This window comes from Ptychodera flava, chromosome 1 (genome assembly GCF_041260155.1).
Source record: "Ptychodera flava strain L36383 chromosome 1, AS_Pfla_20210202, whole genome shotgun sequence".
NCBI lineage: Eukaryota > Metazoa > Hemichordata > Enteropneusta > Ptychoderidae > Ptychodera > Ptychodera flava.
Genome location: NC_091928.1, coordinates 44,129,166 through 44,153,488, shown reverse-complemented (window position 1 = coordinate 44,153,488; position 24,323 = coordinate 44,129,166). Strand labels below are relative to the sequence as shown.

The 24,323-nt window shown below is 37.9% G+C and overlaps 1 protein-coding gene across 5 annotated transcripts in view; it reads left to right on the top strand.

Annotated features, from left to right (window-relative positions):
- The window catches only part of LOC139138360 (uncharacterized), a 54,997-nt gene that overhangs the window by 4,504 nt on the left and 26,170 nt on the right, over positions 1-24,323 (top strand). For 2 of the 5 annotated variants that reach the window (XM_070706759.1, XM_070706708.1), the window contains exon 2: positions 14,249-14,366. The exons of the other annotated variants lie outside the window; for them this stretch is intronic. In XM_070706759.1, coding sequence (XP_070562860.1) covers positions 14,365-14,366 — 2 coding nt within the window. In that variant the 5' untranslated portion in view covers positions 14,249-14,364. The remainder of the gene's footprint in view (positions 1-14,248; positions 14,367-24,323) is intronic. 5 annotated transcript variants of the gene reach the window in all.

Below are 24,323 nucleotides of genomic sequence, written 5' to 3'. Positions count from 1 at the left end.
CTTTCCAGTATACAAATTTTATGTAAATGATATGTAAATGACAAGACCAAAGCCCCAGCACCTCTTTACATTGCAATTTATCACAATTGTCTCAATAGACGATGTTCCGCTGATTGCGAGATCTCGCGAGACTTGAATACATGCCCGTAGAAACAGGTTTCTAGCTTAGTAATACAAGTCAAACTTTGTATGAACTAGAAAAAGTGCAGAACTGAGCAAAGATTGCAACTTCATACATTTTATGCAGTGATTAACGTAATTAGCGACTTGTCCTGTTTTACGCAGTTTGTCCTGTGTTGCGAGAACACGTCCACTGCGAACCACATATTCTCGCGATATCTCGGAATGTCTCGCGCGGTTCGGAACATGGTCTATTGACGTCAATGGTTGGATTATTGACCGGCTTCGAACGGCCTGTTGAAACTGTGAAATGTGTTCCCGATTCGTGAAGAGGTTTGTCGTCGTAATTGCAATCAGAAAACAATTAAAAGATACCGTGTTATTTATCCATTACTAGGTTGATGACTAGATCTTAATTTCGTAAAGTCAAGTGTTTACTTCACTACTTCATCAGTGCCCTCAACAATTTTCCAGCAGTCACGAAAATTAACTGCGCAGTGACAGCAGAACTTAGATCGTATTAGAAGCTCCCCTGTTTTCAGTAAACGATTTTACAGACTGGAGTCACGTGCACTCAATAGAGACCTTAATGTGGCGACCAATTCACAGAAAGTAGTATTCACAGTAATACATGACATTATCAAATAAACTTATATTAGAGCGAAAATAGACGCAAATCTGATAAAGCAGACGTTTGATATACCACCATGAACATTAACCTGTGATGGAAGTTACCTTGTTGAGGAAAATACACCCGAAGATATTTTTTGCATACTCAAATTTCTACGATACTTTTGCTAGTTGCGCGTTGAATCTTGGTTGCTTTTCCTTATATGAAAGAGAACGATTCAATCTTTCTTTAGGAAAGTTTGAGCGAAAATAGAAACTTTATGTTTCCAGCCTCTTATTACTTTAAAGAAAACGAACTTTGTCTTTCCCAGAAAGCTTGTTGTTCTTATCTTTACTGTTCTACTGATATTACACCAGTATCATAAAACGACGATAATGTCCATAAAATAGTACAAAAAGAATTTTAAGCATTAAAAAATTATTCCATTAAATTTCACCAGATGAGTGCTTGACATTCTGGCTTTTAAAGTACCCCGCAGACATGGCTCACGCGCACCGAGCACGCTATGAAAATTTGCATATCTTGAAGACTTCTCAATAAAACAGTAAAAGAAAGTGAGTTTTAAAGTAATGGTACTGTGAAAATTAAGAATATATATCTTTCAATACTCTGTTGTATGTAGCGTTTCTGAACGGAGTCTCAAAGGACAAATCATTATAATGGGATACAAGGACCTCGTTTATCAAGATGAGTTTTAGAGCCATTGGAAGTCATAGTGTGTCCTATGCAAATACGCTATGCAATACCCCTTTTATTTTCTGCGGAATATTCTCTCATAAGGGACGCAACTGTGAAAATTACTGAATGACAGGCTTCGGGAAAAGTGTACCTTAACACTTTGTAGTATACGAGAGATGTAGTTGGTAGTAGTTTGCGCATAAAACTGTATATATCATAATTATTTTCCTGGTTGCATTGCCATCATACATGAATGATAAAAAACCATGGGAAAACTTCTTTTACGTAAGATTAACATAAGAAATCAGAAGAAATGGAATGTAAATATTAATCTTTACGCCATAAATCATCACTAAGGTAGTAGAAGAAAAATACATGTTATACAAAAAATACACAAATTACTAAATATTGCCTAATTCATTGTACTTGTTGGTGCATTCAGTAGCACATTAAAACTATTCTCTCGATTACTTACAAATTTCTGTTTTTTCTTTACTTTGCATAAACAACGTTTTTGTAAATTTACTCTATGGGTGATGCAACGATGTATTTTGTCCTTAGATACAATGATGTTCGGTAGATATAAGATTAACAAACTGTGGACAATTAAAAATGCTTAATCAATAGTATTACAAAGAAACGATAAAGTCAAGGAGCTCGTCTTATTTCGGTCCTAGCCTGAAAGGACTTAGCAGCTGAAAAAGGAATATTGCTGATGTGATTAAACAGAAAAGACGTTGTTTATTAGATTCAAAATTTAATCGGTAGAAAAGCTTGCAAAACCTGAATTAGGTAGGTAAGGTAGATATACCACGTCAAACAGTGTATCCAACTTAGTGCTTTCCCGCGTCATCAAATCAGCAAATTTCAACATATGCAAGTAGTTATATCATAAAATCAGCTAAAAATGAACATAATGAAAAATGTCAAATCAAAATTGAGTGTGTGAGTGTGTATATATATATATATATATATATATATATATATATATATATATATATATATATATATATAAGTATATATCAATATACATATGTATGTAAATATATACATGTAAACATGTTTAAAGATATGTATCAACATGTTTGTATGTGTGCATGCATGCTTGCAACATACATACATACATACATACATACATACATACATACATACATACATACATACATACATACATACATACATACATACATACATACATACATACATGCATACATACATACATAAATGTACACATGTATATGTGTATATGTGCATATATTCATACACATATAGATACATAGATACAATACAAATTTTAATATAATACAGTTTGGATTCATTAGACCTAAAATGTATCATATTAAGAAAGAAATGAAATATACTCATTTGAGCTCACATTTCCCTATATATTCTATACTTCAGTCTCGGCGATCACCCCGTGTTCATGATCTGTACAAATGCATTATAGGGGATTAGGGTGGTCAATAAACGGAAGATATACTGTGTTTACATATAAATTACAAACAGGACGGTTCATCGAAATAATTGATTATTAAATATTTATGAAATAATCTTAATGATTCGATTTAGTCAATGCTGGGACCCGAATTATTTTACGATGACAAGGAAACAACTTACATAGCCGTAAGACAAATAGCAATTAAAAAGTTTAAATCGTCGTTTTTCGATTTGCACACGAAGTTATGGCAATTAGGAGTTAGGAAAATGAAACTATCTGGCCAGGTAAATTTGCAATTAGTAATTGAAGATAAATGATATCAAATAGGCAAGACTAAGTACGCCAGTCTCCACAATGGCGATTAACAATTCAGCGTTACTCTACAGCCCATATTGATTCACATACAGTTTGTACCTGTTGGCCTCTACGTATACAGTCATTATAGATACCCCCAAGATAGCTTATTTCATCATACTTAGTATTGAGCTCGATTTCTTGCAGAGATGTAACACGCCTTATTGGTTGCACAATGTTATGCATATTGTTTTATGAAACACAAGTTTTATGGCTTTCGTCTACCCAGGATCGAACTTTTATGGATGATGTCAATCTAGAAATTGCTACCTCCGAAAGGCGGAAGTATTTCTAATAGAGATGGGTGGACAATATGTCCCAAAGAAGTTAACTTATTACATTACAGGGATATTTGCGAGCGTAGGTTTCACCACAAACATTTCTCAAGAACATATTGGAAAGTTCATCAAAGTCCGAACTTCAGTCACTTTGAAAGTGCACTGGGAAAAACAGAATTTCCCAATCATTGTTTTTCAGTCTACTCTTGTTCAAGCTTCTTCTCGAGTGCTTTCTACGTCTTTACTTAAGGTACTTCGGTAGCCACTTCGTGAAAACATGTTTTCTCAAAATTACCACAGAAGTGGTATTAGATATCCAATTCAACCACAACTTGTTAATCCGAAATTTGTAGGAGTGGAAAAAAGCCTAAGAATCTGCATTTATTTGCACGAATTTGCATTTTCTTTAGAGGATTGACATCATGGAGGTAGGAAGGAGATGACTAACAATCCATACTATACCCCCGTATATCACAACCATGGATTAGTATAGGGAGCACTCCTTAACAATGTTAGCACTTTGCTGTATCGTTTAGAAAATTTCCGAAAAACTTAATTCAAGTTTCCATATTTTTCTGTATTTTCACTTTAATAATACCAAAATAACTATACTCACTGAGCTGTATTATTTACATTCTGTCTCAAAAGGTTTATAAAAGCAGACACCGAGTCCTCGAGAAATAAAATTGCTTGTGTAATAGCCCAAGTAGCCTACAAGCTTGCAAAATGTTTACATTAAAAACATTACAAAGAAAATTGAAACAATAAAACAGAGCAATTTTAAGTAAAAATAGCATTAATAATGTTTTCTTTCAAGTCGCCCAATATAGAAACAGACTTAATTAGTCTAATTGATCTGTATAAAATTTGTTTTAACAGCAGATAATCATGAAGGCATTTTAACAATCACTTCAATCGACGGCATTGCTAGGAACAATAGATTTTCCGCTAACGTTACGTTATCTACGCCATGCGTATACACAGCCATGAGGTCACGCATTGACTCGAGACAAAGACACTAGAATTCAGTAATAGTTTTGACAAAAATACTACTGTAGTGTGATGGTAACAGACTTTAGATATTTTTTAAACACTATAAAATTCAGTCTTTTCTTACCTCAAAATGAAGGGAAATCTAGTCAATAGCAAATGGAAGACGCAAGTGCATGTACCTATAAACTTACAAGTTTTTATAGCCTTCCAAATTCAATCTCTATCTCCCTTTGTGTATACGGTATTTGGCCGCGCAATCCTTTCAAGAGGGAGGGTACACATTACTTGGAGTTACAGATCACGCAATGGCTCCGTAGACCCATTTCATCAAAGGGTAAGCACGATAATTGGACCAGGTACAAAATCCAAATCTTGGTAACACTATTTTAGCTCATTAAGCTTTACATCAACCCGTCTATCACTTTATCGTAAGAAAAAACATTGTACCATCTACTTGTGATAGCCGATGGTTTATTTATTTCTTTTGTGGCTTAAAAACAATCTAAATATTGTCATTTAGGCATGAGGTCACGTCGCCATACCTTTTATACCTTCACACTTTTTCTAGATGCCATTGAGGCCTCCTAGATAATTTTTAAGCGTCCCTTTTGAAGGCATTTGGCGTCAATGACTTAAGACCGCGTTCTAGATTCAACACTGACTTATAAGCTTATTCTGATCAACTGCAGTACATTAATTTTAACTCTGAGTGACCATTATCATTAATTTCCTACTTAAGCGCAAACTCAAAGCCTTTCTGGCTGTAAAGACGTTATTCGCATGAGCAACGGTGATCATTAAAGGTATGATAACAGACAGAATGTTCAGATACATTTTAATTAAAGAGACAATGACCGGTGTGGATTTAATTGTCGTTCTTATCAACGCTTTGGCGAAATGAGCATGCAAATGATCTGCTTGGTTGGGTAATTATAGTGTCTCATTTACAGGCGTTATTGGTAATCATTACGGTGAATACAGTTCCATATATTACAAGCTTAATACCTGGGTTTTTAACACACGCTAGCGACGTATAGAAAAGAAAATTTAATTGAAAGATAGAAAAGTTGCAGATAAATTATTGATATTGACCATTTCAGTGATTGACCCACTAAAAGACATGGTTACAGATATCATGCCATGTGCATGTCTTTAAGGACCTCTGCGATAAGTTGGATAGAGAAAATTTTGAGACGTTCTAAACCTTTTTCGAGGGGGGTTACTTTTCTACTTCTCATAATGCAAGTGTAGGTATGTCCGTTGTTATAGACATTGAATTACAGAACTCTTTATCTTCATGGCTCATCCATTTTATCCCTGTTTGAAGCCATCATTTGTATTTTGTGTGAAATATGAGGGTTTGCATATTTGGGATGGTAATTTGCAAAGGCAGCATATTAGTAATACATTAAAAGAAAAGCAAATGCCAATACTGGCCATTTCGACAATTTCTTGAGATGGAATAATTATGGATACTGACTTTTAAACTGAATACGTAATGTAGACAGATTCTCCATCTGCGTTCCGCAAGCTTTATGATCAACGAACACCGAGAAAGATGTTGATGCGCAGTCCCCTTGGGATGACCGACAGATCCGGAATACTAGCACATGTGATTGAGTCATTGATACGACTGACCTATGTGTGTTTTGGCTCAGCGATACTGACACTCAAGGGACGGCGATTATGCACCCTTTATAAATGACGATCATTTTCGCCGCTGCAAAAGGTAGCTCACTGTTCTTCAGAGAAAAAAACCCCGACTTTAATCAGTAAATCAACTTTAAACTGGATTTAATCATTAAGATGATATGCAAGATACACGGGCTACTCTTTGACTCCCACCATTGAAGACTATAGAGTTCGGCGGTACTGTTAAACGTCCAAGCTGGGTTGCTTCAGTTTTCCCAGAATATAGAGCTATGTAATAATCGCGTTTTTACCGTTCATTCTATGAGAGAGAGAGAGAGAGAGAGAGAGAGAGAGAGAGAGAGAGAGAGAGAGAGAGAGAGAGAGAGAGAGAGAGAGAGAGAGAGAGAGAGAGAGAGAGAGAGAGCGAGACAGACAGACAGACACAGACCGACAGACCGTAACAGACAGACGGACAGACAGAGACTGACTTTTGCTGTAAAAGGGTTAATTAATAGGTTAGTCACATGGAAACGTTGCTTTGAGCGAAGTATTCAAGAAGTACTCACAATTCCTTAGGCTGTGCTTTCAACGATTTCTTGACAACTTATTCGGTTTAATCACTTAATCTGGTATGTGTGCAGACAAAGGCATGACGTCACAAAGATATAAACACAGAGACAGAAAGAAATAGAACCAGACATGGGCAAAAACACAAAGGGAGAAAGAGGGGCGAGACTGTTTTACATTAACGTTATCTGTCAGGTAAGGGAAGCCCTCGTGTTTTTATTCACACATGCTGTTCTGAAAAGATAAGAATGACGAGAACGCCTTTTGTTCGAGCAGATCGCCCGTTTTCTGTTCAGATACACTAAAATTTATACCATCCATCATTGGTCTTGTCCAACGACACCTAAGACCAGTGTTCAGTTCATTCCAGATTTTATAGGGAGATAGGTGCAATGTCCTTTGGGGTGCTTGTGAGACAAACGAGCTTTGAGTACTACGGGCACAGACGGCGATTTTACCTTATTTCGACCGACACTGTATGTAGGCGCATGCCGTTAAGTTCCTTTCCTGCCATTCGTCTACCCATATTGTTTAAATGTCGATCGTGAATTCTAAAGGCAGTCACTTCAACTCTATTAATCCTGCCTTCATCAACCGATTGTTAGAGACTCTGTTTAATCGACTCTCCGTTGACTTATATTTCTTTTCATTCTGAGTCAGCACTAAGAAGAGAAGAACTATATCAAGCATTATGCATACTATAATAACTGATTATCTATATATCTGACTTATTAATTGTCCATTTACCGTCTCCCGCGACACGTATAAATGCCAGTAATGATTGTCTTGCGCACACTTCTGGGTCATCACCTCCGGTTAAAGCGTTCCATTCATTAATCTTTGCTCCAGATGTTCCATCATCCCCTCTTGCACATTATAAGATGTGCTCTTTAGAACTTCGAGGGCACTGTTGCATCGTAAAATCAGCTTGAAGATGTTACAAACTCGATCGGCACGTCCAACATTTATGCATTTATGATATATAAGGGTCAAAGAGTCTAGAATCTAATTTGTTTTGAAGGTCGTGAGACTTAAACTAGGTTTCATTCCACTAGCATTTCAAATGGAGTATTATGTAAGCATACATATAATGCACTTCACACAGGAGTCATTTACCTCCTAAGAGATCTTCTTTTTTTCTAAAATGTCATTCGTCCTTATTTGGCACACGACACAAGGTTTGTAGCCTACCTGGGTATGCCATCGCGTGCCTACATAGCAATTCGATTGCCTTTTTTCGAATAATAGCAGATGAAATGGCTGTCTTTGTCGCTCAGACGAGACACATATCCTAGACGCGCCGATGGCCTTAAAAAAATAACTCGCTTTGTGGAGGTACAATACTGCAACAAGTCAGTATTTGTTAATATTCAAATTGGCGAGCAGCCAGCTGATACCTGGTGGCAGATGATGACAAATTAACCACTCGTAAACATGAGCATCGAGGGATGAGCGTGGTGCTGCGGGAAGAGATCTCACAGTGATAGTGCAGTATTGTATCCAAAGTTCAACTCGATCGACAACTCATTCGCACTCCTCGCTCGTATTAAACTCAACACTTAACACGCGCTAAAAGCAAGGCTATATTTTTGAGGTTACTCGAAGTCACGTGTCGGGCATTCATCAAGCTATAGCGAAAAGAAGTAACTTTACATCGACATTCTTGTAATTCAGATACAGGAATATCAATGGTTCAACTTTGAAAGATGATTGCAATTGCAGATTCTAATCCTGCTAACCAATGCTATCCTTGTGTGAGCACGAACAGATACAAAACCAATATTATTCTGACACTTTCTTGAACAGACTCGAAATTATTCATAGCACAGAATAGTCGCGAACATCTAGTATGTCTTGAGTAACAGTGTTAATACTTTGTCTGCCAAGCAGCTTTCTCATTATTGTCTACCAGGACTTAATAAATCCTGCCATCCTCATTGATTGTACAACTGGCAAACAGTAATATGTTTGGAAGTGTATGACTCTCGAAGGTATAATTTTGTTCACGAGGTGAATTCGTAACTGCATTTAAACTATGAGTTATACAGTTAAAGTCACAGTATGTATGTATGTATGTATGTATGTATGTATGTATGTATGTATGTATGTATGTATGTATGTATGTATGTATGTATGTATGTATGTATGTATGTATGTATGTATGTATGTGTGTGTGTGTGTGTGTGTGTGTATGTATGTATGTATGTATGTATGTATGTATGTATGTATGTATGTATGTATGTATGTATGTATGTATGTATGTATGTATGTATGTATGTATGTATGTATGTATGTTTACGAACGTCTTTATAATATATAAATTGATGCATTGTCCATCCGTTCATGTATCGCCGGAGTTAGTCAAGCAACACTTTCTTTGATCTTTTCAGATCATTTTCTAAGTGTAGCTAATATTTTAAGACGTTTCACAAATGCAATAGAACGTCATTACTTTTTTGGAAACAGTATCCTGAAAGTAATACCAGCATGCAATTAGCATTCAATTTACTGTAACATTTTTGATACATTTCTTGTTGTATTTTAGTTCGATTAAATAGAGTTTATTTTTCTATTCGTCTACTCCCTGAATAATTTCTAAAAGCTTAGTGTCTTAACTGTCAATACAGCCTATACAATCATGTATAATGTCCAGTTTTATTGTTGAAATATGGATTGTAGTCCGGACCAGAATTGAATTTTCAACAAACCTATTACATAATTTGCGTTACGCTCTGTGTTTGCAGGAGCTAATATTTTGTACTTTACTATACTTCAAAGTGCAGGCATAGAACATTTACTCATCTTAGAGAACAAGTATTATTAAAATATTATCAAAAGGTACGCTATCGTGCCTCTAAACACATAAACTTTATATCTCACTGTATTTTCAGCATACCATTCAGGAGAGCTACGAAGTGATTTGTGTTAACAGACAACAATTGAGAGTTGAATTGAGCTGATGCTATTTCATGATAAACTCTTTGAAGATGAAAAAGCACTTCCCAAAGCAAGAATGTCCAAGGGAAAACATTTGAGGTGTATTTTCCATGTTATTCATCTTCCTGCCTTTAGGGTCTTAGCCCAACTAAACCACAGGCCACGCAGGTGTGCAGAGATGAATTGCTCGTAGCTGACAGCCATAACCGTCAAAGTGGTTGGGTTGGCAATAGGCTAATGGCCTAACCATGGGTTAATTGAGAGGTCTACGCAAGACGTGCATTTCTCTGGAAGTTCATTGTGGTTATTGCGGGAATAGCTTAGAATCTGTCGTTGATAAAACCGTCATACAACCGCAAAAGGAATTGCCGGGTGTTCAACAACATTCTGTGTACATGTCCAGCTTGTGAGCACATTTTCTAAAAGATTTCAGAATTAAACCTGTATACCAGTTCAACGAGATTGTTATGATGAAAAAACAAAGATCGCCAGGCTTTATAAGAGTATCTGTGTGTGCGCCACAATGTTGTGCGCAAGCACATTCGTACAAACCAGCAAATGTGTAACATTTTGGCCTCGTTCAATATGCATAGAGCGACGTCGACTGCGTTCATAAGTTTTCGTTTCCAACCAAAATTATGGTATTATATTTCCATTGCTCCAATACGGAGTGAGTAAAATGTGCCTTATGCAGAGAGACTATGTCTATCTGTTAAATTCTGCAGGCTATGGCGTCTGTTGGCTGAGCCTTGCATCCCACGTGGCCAAGACGGGAAAAGACACTCGAACACGGCAAGGCGGTGATCGTCGGAAATTAATTGTAAACGACGGCTTGGCGCGAAGGCATGTCTTTGTAAAGTAATCTTAGGGGATTGGTTTGTTTGAGTAGCCTTGATGTTATTTACAGGTGGCTTTAATTGCAATCAAACTATTCGGACAGGTGTTGACTTTTCAGCTCTCGTGAAAAATGACTTCTCGTTCACCTCGGTAATGAACACATGATTATTTATCACTTCAGTTGATCGAATTCCGCCATATTGGTTGACACGTCTTTCGTATGCGATCAAGTTCAACCTACCAGAGGGCGACTTCATCGTCATTGTCACTCATTTTCGATTCCAACTTGACCTTCCAACAGAACAGTCTTTGCCAAATTTTAGAATCGAACAGTATATCGATCACAGTAAGATTGAACTTTTGTAAGAAAAGGCCGCTCGACTGTATCATCGGTGTAAAAGTGGATATCGTTGGCGTTTTATCGGTTTGATAGTACCGCACAGCTGTGGTCGGAAATTTTTATGAAACTGAGCCAGTGAAAACAACATGAAGTTATATGTTTCCATGGTGATCAGCAAAAACTTTATATTGAGGATCGGTTACCGGAGACAACGACAGTGTACAAAGTGTATCGTGATCCTCGGGCAACGATCAAACTTTATCGAGGACAATCTTCTAGTCATGCATCGTATGTCGTATTGGCACTTACGGTACTATACAATCGTCTGTGATAACATTGAACATAATGACATGCACAAAAGTTAATCGTGAAGAGTTTTTGGAATCGTTTTTGTCGTCTGTCGGCGAAACATTACCCGTTTGGTCACAGTACTTAGAACGCCATGAAGTAGATTTTTTCCATCATATGTAGAATTTTTTAAATAACGGTTGAGATATAAACATATGGTCTTGTTTTGGCGTCGTTTTCCGTTGAGAGGATTTCGTTTCCTTTCATCCTGGAAATAATGACCTCAATGAGTGCTCGTAGATCAAGTAGTCCCCCCCCCCCCGAGGTCACCTCTACCGGGGGGTTTGGCAAGAAAGTAAGGCCTCCCCTCGGAAATTGTTGCACACTCTGCCCCGAGGCCTTTATACCGGCCCCGAAAGCCACACCATTTCCTTCGAAGTTTGATTACCTGATATTAATCAAACTCGGAGAGTGAAAATGGAATATTGTTGCCATGACCGACCGACCGTCCCGACGGTACATCACAAATACAGAGTGCATTCGTAGCCAGCGGTGCGCGCTCCTAGACCTTGCTTTGAACCACTTAGAGACTTGGTTTCACGCGCACTGTATTCTCGAATATTATAAGATCATTTGTTTCGAAGGCTAGCGTAGATCAGAGGCTGACTTAATCTCAACAGCAGACATTCCATGCGATGTCATTTAGTCTAGGATTGTCTAGCAAGCAATGTTCGAAAGTGTCGCTTTGCAATCACTAGTCTCCACCAATTCTTTCTTGGTGGCGCTGTAACTGTTACTGAAGGACAAGGTCGGAATAACGCTTCGCTAAGTCTCAAGATACACAGTTATCTGAGGCACGTCGAACTGTGAAATAGACAAGGGAAATTCCACTTTTGGACGGGAAATAACGAATGTTAAATCTGCTATGTCCTGACCTAGGGGCGGTGTGCATAATACTCAGTCACGACGTCAACTCGAGTGGAAATATCGAATTTCTCGCCCTTGCTTCAGGAGTGTTTAAACCCTAACGTTGCTACAGTAGGCAGTTTATGTCGCCTTAGGGCACACCTCTACGAACCTTACGTCGTACTTTTAGATTACGTTCAAGAAGCGAACCACTCTCATCGCAAATCTGTGGCACGCTTGGGTGATACATGGACATCACGGTGACACAGTCGCAGTCTGTAAGCGTCCTGCGAGGTTATGTTGGTATACTCCCAGAATTCACCGCAATGCCATAGATTTTCATGCTTTGCGATCGTTTTATATAACGTGTGAACATTCGAGAGCGGAATTTTCGATACATTACAAACATTGTACCATACCAATATTGATGACGCAAATACAGCGATCTGATTGGTCAAGACGTAAAAATAACAGTACACTGGCCATGTAATATAGATGGACCACGTCCGAGTTCAAAGCTTAAGAAACATTTTTATTGTTTCATGCCAGAAAGTTAGCATAATGTTATGATATAGTAATAACAATCACATCTTACGACGGGTATACCACTTGGTTTCGATCAGCTCGATCCATACACGCACTCGCGCCGCTGGTTGTGGTTTGTTGCTTAAACACTTCATCAAATCTAATTGTTTTCCATATCAGCAGTATGAGCGAAAGAAAACGTTGGACGACTAAACGCCGTGTATAAATCAGCGTAAAAGCCTTCCCAGATCAAACTAACGACAAAAGATGGGACATTTTTGAACATGTTTTGATAGTTCCTCTTCGAAGCATTCACAAGCCAGAGCACTTCACTTTACCAAGTGAAAAACGCTCAATAATCTGTTTTTGATCTTTAATTTGTTTCACACACAAACGTCTTTCAATTACAGTCTTTCCGTTTGCGTAATCCAAATTCTGCTGCATAACAGACAGAGTCGCAACGGGTATTGTTTTAGGCGTGAAGCGGTTACGTAACCTATCCATGTTCGCCTCGCCTCAGGTTGCTCTCGCCTCTCTTTTCCGAAGAGTGCCGACCATGCATCCTTCGGTATTTTTCGGATTTTCCAAGACTGTTAAGCGAAAGTATGTTCGGCAAAGTTTGTGTTGTTGTTGTCGTGTGGTGCTGAGCGGAATTGACGTGCTGGCGAAAGCGGGATTGTTTTGAGCTTCAGGAAAGTGAGTTTTACCGTTTTAAAAATTCCTCTCATATTTTTATGAACATATAATGAGTGTGTTTGAACCAAATTTGAAAGTCTTTTATCGATACTGTCTGGTTTTACTCAATGGTTTACGGTCAGTCATACCGTCTTTTACACGTGCGTCAAGGAAGGACATGTTTATGAAACTGCTGGCGTGTTATGTTTTGATTGGCGTGAAGCAGTGTTTTTGGCCTGAGAGCTCACAAAGTAACTATGGTTGCTACGCGACTGGAAGTACGATGCCATCTCGTCGCATTTTTCGCATAATCTCGTGCAATTATCAACCACAAACAAAACCTCCAAAAAGATTAACACCTTTGAAGCTCATTTTAATATGAAAAGCCAATAGTCTACCGAGACGACCATGAAACAAAAGGCATGCCGCGTTTCCAGTCTGTCTATACTATTTGTCTGTGGTACAATGTACACATCAACATTGCAGTTGTATCTTTTAAGTTTACCAAACAGATGAGTTACGCATCAACTGACTTATATCTGTATTTCAAACGCCGATGGGAAATAAAATCTGTAAAGATAAACTCGCTGTAATATATCACAGTAATGTTTAATATTAATGTATGTAGAAAACATGCACATGAAGTACAGCCCAAAAACTCAAAAGTGTGAATATTTGGCAAAATCCGGAAAAATATGAAATTTTGGAACACGATAAACTTGATCGTGTTGCTATTTTGGCCGAACTCACTCCCACATCTAGCGGTTAATCCCTTAAAAGTATTTCTGTCTCCTAGTTTAACCCATTTAATATTATCGTAAATTTAAAGAAGTCCCTTCTGAGTTTAGGCAGCCGAGAATTTACATAAATTTTCAACGTAAGCCTTGCTTCATAGGTCACAGATCTCGAATATGACGTCACATTTTAAAGCCCCCTTTTAAGAGTTACAGTTGATTTATAGTAATGTGTCTTGTCACACTTCCGTTCAATTCATTGGTCGAAGTTTGATTTTACCGCCTTACGGTATTTAATGACCTTGTTTTCTACAGGACATATTGGTCTTGTACGAATGCCGGCCGTTCATATTTGAACAAAACAACTTTTATAGAGAGAGCTATTGCATTCCATCACGTAGTTACTCGGATGCCAAGTTCTGAATATATTAATGTAAGTAAAAATTTGAATATAGGCAAGGAAACAGTCAAACAAACAAAATTCGACATTTCCATACGATCGACAGCACGTAAAAAGAGTTTTTAGTCTATAAAAGGTAAATATCTTCCTGAAGTTTATTTTGAACTGAAATGTGATAACTACCACTGGTGACACCGCTGTTTTAACGTCGACGCATAGGATCAGGCGAGCACTTTACTGACTTACTGAATGAGCACTTTATTAATATAGTATGTTAATAAATATTGTATATTAATTACTTCTTCTAAAACACAAGCAAAATGTGAGTGTTTATCAAGCCACCTCTACCTCTGTGCGTTATTTATTTGAAAGGAAAATAATCCATATTTGTTAATTACCAACCCTAATCCCCTCAATTATTTATTATCACTGATCACCAAGGTACAAGAGAATTGTAGCTCTGACTAAACAACACGTTTGTGATCTGTAGCTGTTGGCTAGAAAGGGATTAGTGCTGGCTATTTTAACAGATACTGCTGTTTTCATTGAAATGTTAATACAGAGATATTGTGAGGAATGGTTATTCACGTGATATAAGCAAGCACAGATAGTGTACGCTTGGTGTTTTTGAACTAAAAATCAAATGTAGAGCTCTCTGTACCTTGTGTGGAGGTTTAAAGTTTCCTGGCGTAGCTGTTCATTTATCAGCATTAACTACCTACGGAAAACATTAGATATGCAACAGCTTTCTCCGCAACCCTGTCCTTAAGGGTCCGTTGATAGCGAGTATTGCCAACCACTCCCCTTGCCTGTATTTAGATATCGGACGATATACCGACTATGGGAGCATTACCAAATTGAAAACAAAATGCTACTTTCTCCCTTAATAGACAAGGAGTCTGACCGCTTAGGATGAAGAAAGAAAAAAATTGTTGACTAAGTCTTCTACGTCGATACCAACTTTACTATTATTATGTAATATGTCAAAAAGGTGGACACTTGTTACCTTTCGCCTAGTAACCAACAATTCATGAACAAGACTATAAAGCATGATATTGACATTGCAGGGTGGGGAAAGCGTCTGATCACGCATGACATCCACATGTACTGGATGGCGAGTTTATCTTTTAATTGCGTGCAAGTAACCAGTGGCTGAAATGTACGCTTACGAATACAGGAAGGGAAGGACAGCACCTGGCAGTATGTAACATCTATGTATAGAAATAGGTGGTGTTATCTTTGACGACTTTGATCCTATACTCTGGCTCTGTAGCCCAACAGCCTCTTGCTTGATTTTCCCCTTGGGGAGGAGGTCAACTCTGATACTTGGTGGAGAATCCGGGTATCGATCTCGGTATAATTTGGTTCTCAATAATTCTATTTACGTTGAGTCTTAGAGAACTAATACCAAGTTATCTGAGATACAGTGTAGACATAAAAATGGTTTGTTAAAACAGCTAACACTTCACGCTTCGTAGTTATATAAATCACTCCATGCAGTTTATGATATTTACATATCACATTTTAGCGCTGGCAAACATGTAGGTATATCTTTATGCTAATTGCCTCTTTGCAACTATTGTGATACATCTTATCGTAGGGGGTTAAGTACAAGTAACATCCCGTCCCATACTCACCTGGTGATTGAAAAACAGAAAATTTAAAACTGCTTCAGTCGCTGAGTACCAAGGTAACCAATTCTCCGTTTTTGATTTCTTTCTGCTGACAAAGAAAACTGCAGCAAAATAACTTCAGGTTATTAAACATGTATATCATAATCGAATTTTTATAATCTCGTTTAGAAACTTACTGTAATTTTGAAGAAGGCATTGTTTAATCGCGAAATTCCTACCAATGTCATTTTTTAGGAATGTCACGTTTTTTGAATCTTGGAATCCTCCCCCTTTCTCTGTCTACTTCTTCCTCTATCAAACTAGAAAACAGCCCCTCTCTCTGTCTTTCTCTGTCACTGTCTCTGTCAGTTTTCATGTCTGTGTCTCCATGTGTCTCTGTCTCTTATTTGTATTTGTCTGTTAGTCTGCCTCTCTGTCTCTGTCTGTCTGTCTGTCTGTCTGTCTGTCTCGCTCGCTCTCTCTCTCTCGCTCTCTCTCAATTATTGATAGATAGACAATGGCATGTATATACATATGATTGTCTGAGCGCACTATATATATTTATATATGTATTATATATATATATATATATATATATATATATATATATATATATATATATATATATATATACACGAGGTTGTCTGTGTATACTTCCTCCTGTTTGTAAGAACCCAATAAAATTTGACGACCTTAGAGAATAGGATTGCACAGTCACTGATGAAAGTGTGAGTAAACGCGAATGCGCACCTAGTCCACTTGGTCCAGCCTGTTATCTCTTTATCGTTGTAACATCGTTGCTTTCATTGTAACCCTGTTGTTTTTCACAGCACCGTTGCATTTGTCAAAAAGAGGGTGATGGAAGCGAAAGATCGTACAGGGACTGCATGTTTCAGTCTGAAAAACATTGCCCAGCTTTGTCAGTTAACTTTAACAGCATCCACTGTAAATTGCAATGCGTTATGAGCCGTTATACACACCTTGGAAGGAGATACTACGATTTGAAGTCAAGCAGCATGATATCTCTGATAGCGTGTGTAGGCAATGGCGCGATACACAATCACGTTATTTTCACTATTAGCTCGTAAAATCTCTGCTTACTCATGACAGAGAGAGATAGAGAGCAAATAATTTCCAGTAAAGAACACACAGCGTTACATTCAGAGTGTTTTACAGATAATGGTGTCAACATGAACTTGCAACAATCATTTCAAAATGGACACCATGAGATACACATGGACAGTTTTTGATGGTGCTTGTAACTTTTCACGATGTGCCTATATCATGGTGAAATTTCAGATCTACTCAAAGAAATTTCTCCCTTGGGTTGTAAGTCACCTTACATTTAGTTTACAGAACGAATTCAATATTTGAAAATGTCGAACCAATTTGATAGCCATGATAAGAGGTCATTTGTTAAGGAAGCGGTCACTCTTTACTGCCGGGGGGTCAAAGGACTAACATTAGAAACTCCGAAATTTCGAGTAACCCCCCTCCTGCCAACCATGATGAATTTGAGTAACCTCCCGCTCTAACACAGAAAATTTCACTGACTCCCTAACTTGGCTGAATTAAATATCAATGCATGTATTTGTATAATTCACAGATACAGCAATAGTAAAGAGCTTTCAAATCCTGGTTTACGCTGCTAGATTATCATCAGTTGCCTCATGACGGTTGAAAAATGTGAAACCAACGAAATGAAATTCAAAGTCACACTGAATTATAAATATAAAAACTCACCCTATGACCAGTTTCTAACCAAATAGTACTGTTTAATTTGCATGTGTGTAGTTGAATGTCAAAATGGTTATTGAACTTAAGTCAATTAAAATCTATACTTCTGTGATAATAAAGGGTGAATTTACAACAGTTGAGGTTTGTCCCCAGATTAAGTGCACTAATAATGGTATCTGCTGAGAGCAATCCTCTATGACCCGGATCTCGTTCCACTTCTTGTTACAACAATTGCTATACACATATATATCAAATTGTACCATGTTTTCATAAAATTGTACCATTTTTGGTACCATTTTTGAATCTACGGGTTTTTTTTATTCTTCAATATTAAATGCACTGAATGCTTCAGTACATTTCCCCTCCAAAAAAACTGAGTAGCGCCCTTCTTTCTCCCTCTAATTCCTTCGACCCCCGGGTTGTAAATAATGACTGTTTCCTTAAGGCAGCGTAAACATCGACATCTTAATCTCTTGAGTGCTATTTTGACAGGAACCCACGTTTTTGTTGGTTTTAGGAAATTAATGAAGGCGAGGTCACCTGATATTTCCGATATTGAGCTATCATTGTGTTTTCGACCTCTACGACTCCGGAGGCAAAATATCAGGTACTTTTGTATTATCAAATCGTTAATTCAGTTAATGGCCATTATAATGTAAACCAGGAAAGTCGCAATCCACTAACCCACCCACCTTTTTTGGAAATCCGGTAACAACATTAAGTGCTGGGCCTCCGATATTGAAAGACACCTAATAATGTAGAGGTGGGCATCCACTCCATATCTATGATAAGGGATATTTAGATCACGAATCTGTAGTCACGACAACATATTCATCTCAGAATTTCTGAAACCATATTTCATATGTGAATTAATACAGGTGACAGCGACGAAAAAACCGCTTGTTTGTTTTCTTCATATAGATCGATGTAGGCGAGGTATTTCTGACTCCTGGGGGCAAACAGGTCGCTTGGAGTCGAACTGACCGGGACGAGCTAGACGGGTAGTCCGTTATTCGTGACTCACCGCTACGCCTATCGGTATTGCAAATTAATCGATTTCGTCGTCTGCAATTTGCATATGCGTCCCAACGTGTACATTTCGGCTCCAGGAGGACTGCGGTGTATGACGATAGGCCAGATTACCTTTTAATAAAGCTATTAGATGGCATGGCTTCGGGGGTAAGGTGGACAGATATGAGATCACCGTATGTTCACAACTGTCAGCTTGTCTGATCAATCACCCTACACAAAGAAAAAAGCTTCAGTATTAGAAGAGCGCGGTTGGCATCTTCTTTCACTATCTAACGATTATCTTATCGATAACAGTTTATCAAGCATGAAAATGAACGTTTCCGGTCATGAGCGTGGCAGTCCACTTCTCAACAGTTGAGAGAGAGAGAGAGAGAGAGAGAGAGAGAGAGAGAGAGAGAGAGAGAGAGAGAGAGAGAGAGAGAGAGAGAGAGAGAGAGAGAGAGAGAGAGAGAGAGATCGAAGGGGATGAAAGGCAAAAACATTATTAGCCAGAAGCAAAGAGCCTGAAATACCAAACAAGATGTAGCATATGCTTTTCTGACAAAGACATCACTATTTTTCTACCCTCTTCCCAACGTGGCATATCCATATTATAAGAATACCAAGACATATGCATTGAACACGCATTAGCTTAATGAAACATTTTCAAGATTCCGAGTAAGCAGTGTGTCACTAATGGGCCCATGCTACTATCTTAGATCAGCGAGATCTTTTCAGAGTCGGTGATTTGTTTGCAAAATTCTTACAGCCGATGATCTTGAATACAGAAAACGATAGGTGTGTGTGTGGTCTAAAAGTGCATAAAATGACCGCTGAGTGTCTAACAATTTAGTACAGAAGGTCAAGTTCACAAAATTAAAAGATTTAGAACGCCGCAAATAATGGTGATGTGCAGAGATGAAGAGTACAATTTTTCGTTCAAATAGATCTGTTTCACTGGTAAAACGCTCTCATTTCTTTACGGTGAAAGAGTTGACGCAGTGCCCGGATGTCCCGGTAGGGCGGACTCTAACCTGTGATACCCCATGCAATCATCGAACATGGCGACCACCTCGAGGTAATGTGATCACGAAACTGAAATCAGCGGAAACCGGCACATCGGTGCCACGACTCACGTACAATGAGTGAGTGATCCTCCCCAGGGAGACAAAACACTTGAGCCGGATCCCTTGAGCATGCGCTATTACAGCCCTCCGCCGAGTGCAATCAATCTGGTATCGAATTAAGTCTAGAAATGCCGATTTGATCGCGTGTTTATTGAACACCCTTTGAACAGAAAAAGACAGCAATCGATGTGCTGACCTTTTATGTTTTGACAATGAAGTTTAATCAGTCTGACGAAGTTTTACCTTCATTTCTTTCTCTGCAGTGGAAATACATGCTTTTAATTTTTTTAATATTTATGCGTTAAAGCATTTAGCACGCGCATGCACATGCGAAAAACTAGTAATAGTAAATTATTGTAAAAATCAAGCTTGTTCAAAGATACACCAATTTAGTAAATTGACTAATTCCGATCGAATTTATCTCCTTGTACAAAAGGTTCTTGGAATATTCATCCATTCGTCGAGTTTGCTCACTAAATTACAAGATAACATTAAGTTCAGATGAATAAATTTGTTTGTTTGTCGGTTACCTCTTTTTCTAATGTACTGTGCCACCACTTGACCCCTGTCCACATCTTCTGTATTGCACATTTATATATAACGATTGTTTCAAACGTACTCACTCTAAAAGGACAACGTCTAACATTTTGCTGATTGTTTCAGTATACTTTGCAGCCAGAATATAACATAGAAGGTTTTCCGTAGACATTACGGTCCACATTGTTTAATTAGATTCAACTGTAACCGATAAGAACCGTCTGGGCAGGATTAAGTCAAAATCTGATATGCATGTTCCTCAACATCTAATTGATATAGAAATTAGTTTTGATATAAAATGTGAAACAGATATGTCATATCATTCGCTGAAACTTTATACACGGCCATTCTACTTTAATTAATCAACTTTAAAGGTTGCTTATTTTTCAAGTCTTTTCGATAGCTATTTCATTCCTAGAATATGACGTTGCCATCAAAAGGAAATCGAAACGAATATCAACAAAACCACACTTCAGGATAAGAGTTTATCTTTTGTCAACTCTCACATCAATTTCCCAGTCTCCGAACGCGATTTTTGTTAGCACTGAAATACAAAGCTGCCCTCGCGGAAACGATTCGGCCTTTGGGAGTTTGCATAGCGTAAGATTTATTCGTATGACCACTAAATGAAAGTCTCTTCAGAGCCCCACAGAATGCTACTGTAATACGATCCCTATTTCCCATTAAAAATTTGTTATCACCGTGACTCAAACGTGCAACTAGTATGCCAGTATAGGACTGTGAATAATTGCGAGTTTTGTATAATACAGTTAATTTATATCGAAGCATGTGAGAGGGAATTCCAAGCAATATTACTTTCTACTCCTAAGTCGTTCCTGATAACTGTCTCACTTGCTAGGGGGCGTCAATCCATAAAAAAACTTTGAAGTAGAGATATATATAGTCTACAGAGGCAATCAACGTGAACAGGTTTCGTTTTTACGTTTTCTTCAGCGTAGCAGATCTAACGCGGATGTCGTGATTTTTGACGACATAAAATTTATTCCTTGCGGATTCCGTGCCTTAAATACACTGTCGCGTTGAAATTATGCTACAGTATCCATTAATCTTTAATTTTAGTAGGGAATCCCATGCTACCCTATTCTCAATCCAGACCACTGTCTAACCCTGTCTTTCAGTCCATCTACCTGTCTATCAGTCTGTTTATCTGCTTACATGCCTGTCTCTCTACCTGTCAGACCTCTTTTCCTTTCCTTCATTTTGCATGTCTGTCTTCGTGTCGACTGAGCACTTATCTCTTTAATCCTCAATCCTCCCCCACGAAGTGGGGTAAATCAACTTATCCGTCATTGTTCACTGATTATTATGCAATAAACTCGTCATACTATTTTTTAATGTGTCATAATTTGTCTTGTTCGCTTACAAGCTCACTTGGGTTAGAATTTCAGAAATTCATTATTCTTTCAGATATTGTCACGCGATATTATACGGCAATCGATTTGAGTTTCATTATATAAGACGTACACCGGGACTGTGACTTTTTTCAGCTGGAAATCTTTGTGCGAATGTTCAGATTGTGGTCGAATACAAATGTGCCGAAACCGCAGTATCATATTATATATTGTTCAGAAATTTCTGTAAAAACGTTTATTGGAACAATTAAATCGAAGGGAGAAGAAGTAATGAATATGGCTACGGATTGTTGCAATCTGCAGGTAAAAAAGTTGCTTTTTTGTTTCTTGAGCTGTTTCAAGTAAGGAAATATGCACATATAGCGATTGAAGCAAGGAAGACTGATCAAACATCAATAGACTGTTAATTCACGAGCCCCTTCTGTAAAACATCATGTGTGATTGTCTGAAAGTCTTGCTGACAGAAATAACGGTTTCACCAGTTCTAAAAGTGATCAATTCGTGGATTCATCAGCACGATACAGAATGAGGAAGGTCGCCAAGTTGAACAAAGTTGGCTTGTTGAAGTTAGTATTAGTGGCATATAAAATACTCAGCCTGATCAAATATGGTTTAAACATTTGCTTTACTCCCAAATGCAGAGCTTGGATATTAGCTACTTCAAAAGATAACACACAAATTCATTGTACATATAAGTGCTGTTAAAGCCCCAATGGCTGCAAATGTTTGGCAAACCGATCTCAAAATATCCTTAGTTTTCCCGAGAGTTTTCTTTGAATAAGACCCATTAGAGACTAAAAAAAGTGTATAACGCTGCCAAGACTGTCAAAAGTGGCATGTAAATTCAGAGGTTTTCACGTCATTTTAGATTACCCGCCATTTTCAAAAACTAATCATATGGCAGAGAAAATAAAGATTAAAACAACGAAATGTTGGCCATCGTGTGTTGTGCATACAAGTAAATGGCATCATGCTTGTTTCTGGTATGATCACGATGTGTATGTGCAGGAAATACTCTTTTTTTGTCTTTTCCCGTGGGGCGCCATTTTATGGGTGCGGCACCCGTTTATTATTAAGCCTGTTAAAACGTGTAGGCATGGTCCGAATCAGCGAGCAGTGATACTTCAATACACGTCCTTCAGTTATTACATTTACACGAACCAACTTTGGTTTGAAAATAAAATCATGAAAATAATGCACAAAATTAGCAGCTATTGGGGCTTTAATACTAACTCAGGGATTACTACTTAACAACACAAGCGAACCATGTTAGCATCACAATAGCTAATGTTGTTTTACTGACGACTCTACCAAAGTTAGAGCTATTGTCCGTCGTATTACACTAACTAAAAAATAATAGATCATGAGTATCGACGCCGTCTTCCGATAAAGCTGAGCACACGAAAATCTAAAGTTCATTGAGGTTAAGATTTCTTTACAGCAAATATTTACCACAGTGATACACTGAAGCGTTGTCTGATATTGTATCGAAGATTAACATAAATAATAAATTCCGTAATCTTTATTTCTCTTGGCATTTCAAGCTCGCGCTGTATCAGTGTAACGCACAGTTTTATGACTGTGACTGAGATTGCTATCTTGAAGGCAAATTCAATCTTCAGACCTTCGCTTGATTAACCTTGCCTGGTATGATGGGACTCGTAATCCCACAGGTTGGAACACGTGTTCAATAAACAACAAAGCGCAAGAGGATAGGACTCAGGCATCCACTGTATGTGTGCTCGACAAAGCTAAAGTCTTAATAAAAGCACGCATAACGTTGTAAGTGCCCGTTGCTCTCCCATCGTCGATGGGCTAGCACGCATGTGCATTGGCTCGGAAGGCTATATATGATTGGTAGATTGCCATTATTTACAGAAAAAAAGTCTGAAACTAGGGCTTATCTCTACGTGATTGGCTGTTAGGAATAATTCAATAGGAGCACTGAGTTTCAGCCAACCAATTCGTTGAAAGCATCGGAAATGTAGCCCATGTGCAATTCATACGGGAGGTTAATGAAAATAGTTTGGACTAATATAAATATGTGTATCTTCGGTAGAACGTTGCACTTTTTATGCATCTTTGCATTGTACATACGCCATTTGCTAAAAGTAGGGAGAAATATTTTGTTTGGTTTTTTTGCCCATTTTATTTACTCGTCAAACTCGAACTCGATGCAAAAGGAAAGTGTATCTGGTTAACAGAACAAAAACTGACACCAATTCAACATTACTGGAACTTTCCGCGGACAACTAAATACTAAATAAACTAGAAGGTATACTTAGAGTACGAAGCACATTCTGTTGGCGTCTAACGGTTATGAACGGTTATTCACGAAACAGCTAGACCTGGCTTTATATGTATCTAGTTATTTGGAATAGGTATAGTTTAATATGTATCTAGTTATTTCTGACACTGACATTTAATGCAGCAGTCTATCCAGATGTTATTAACCTTTTTTCAAGTGGCACTGCATGTTCATTTTGCTAAAATTCTTCAGTAGCCATAGTTCATAGGGTGTGGTCGTGTTGTCAAATTTCGCGTGAATATACACTTCCGATAAATTAGTCAATGAAAATTTCACAATCGCCG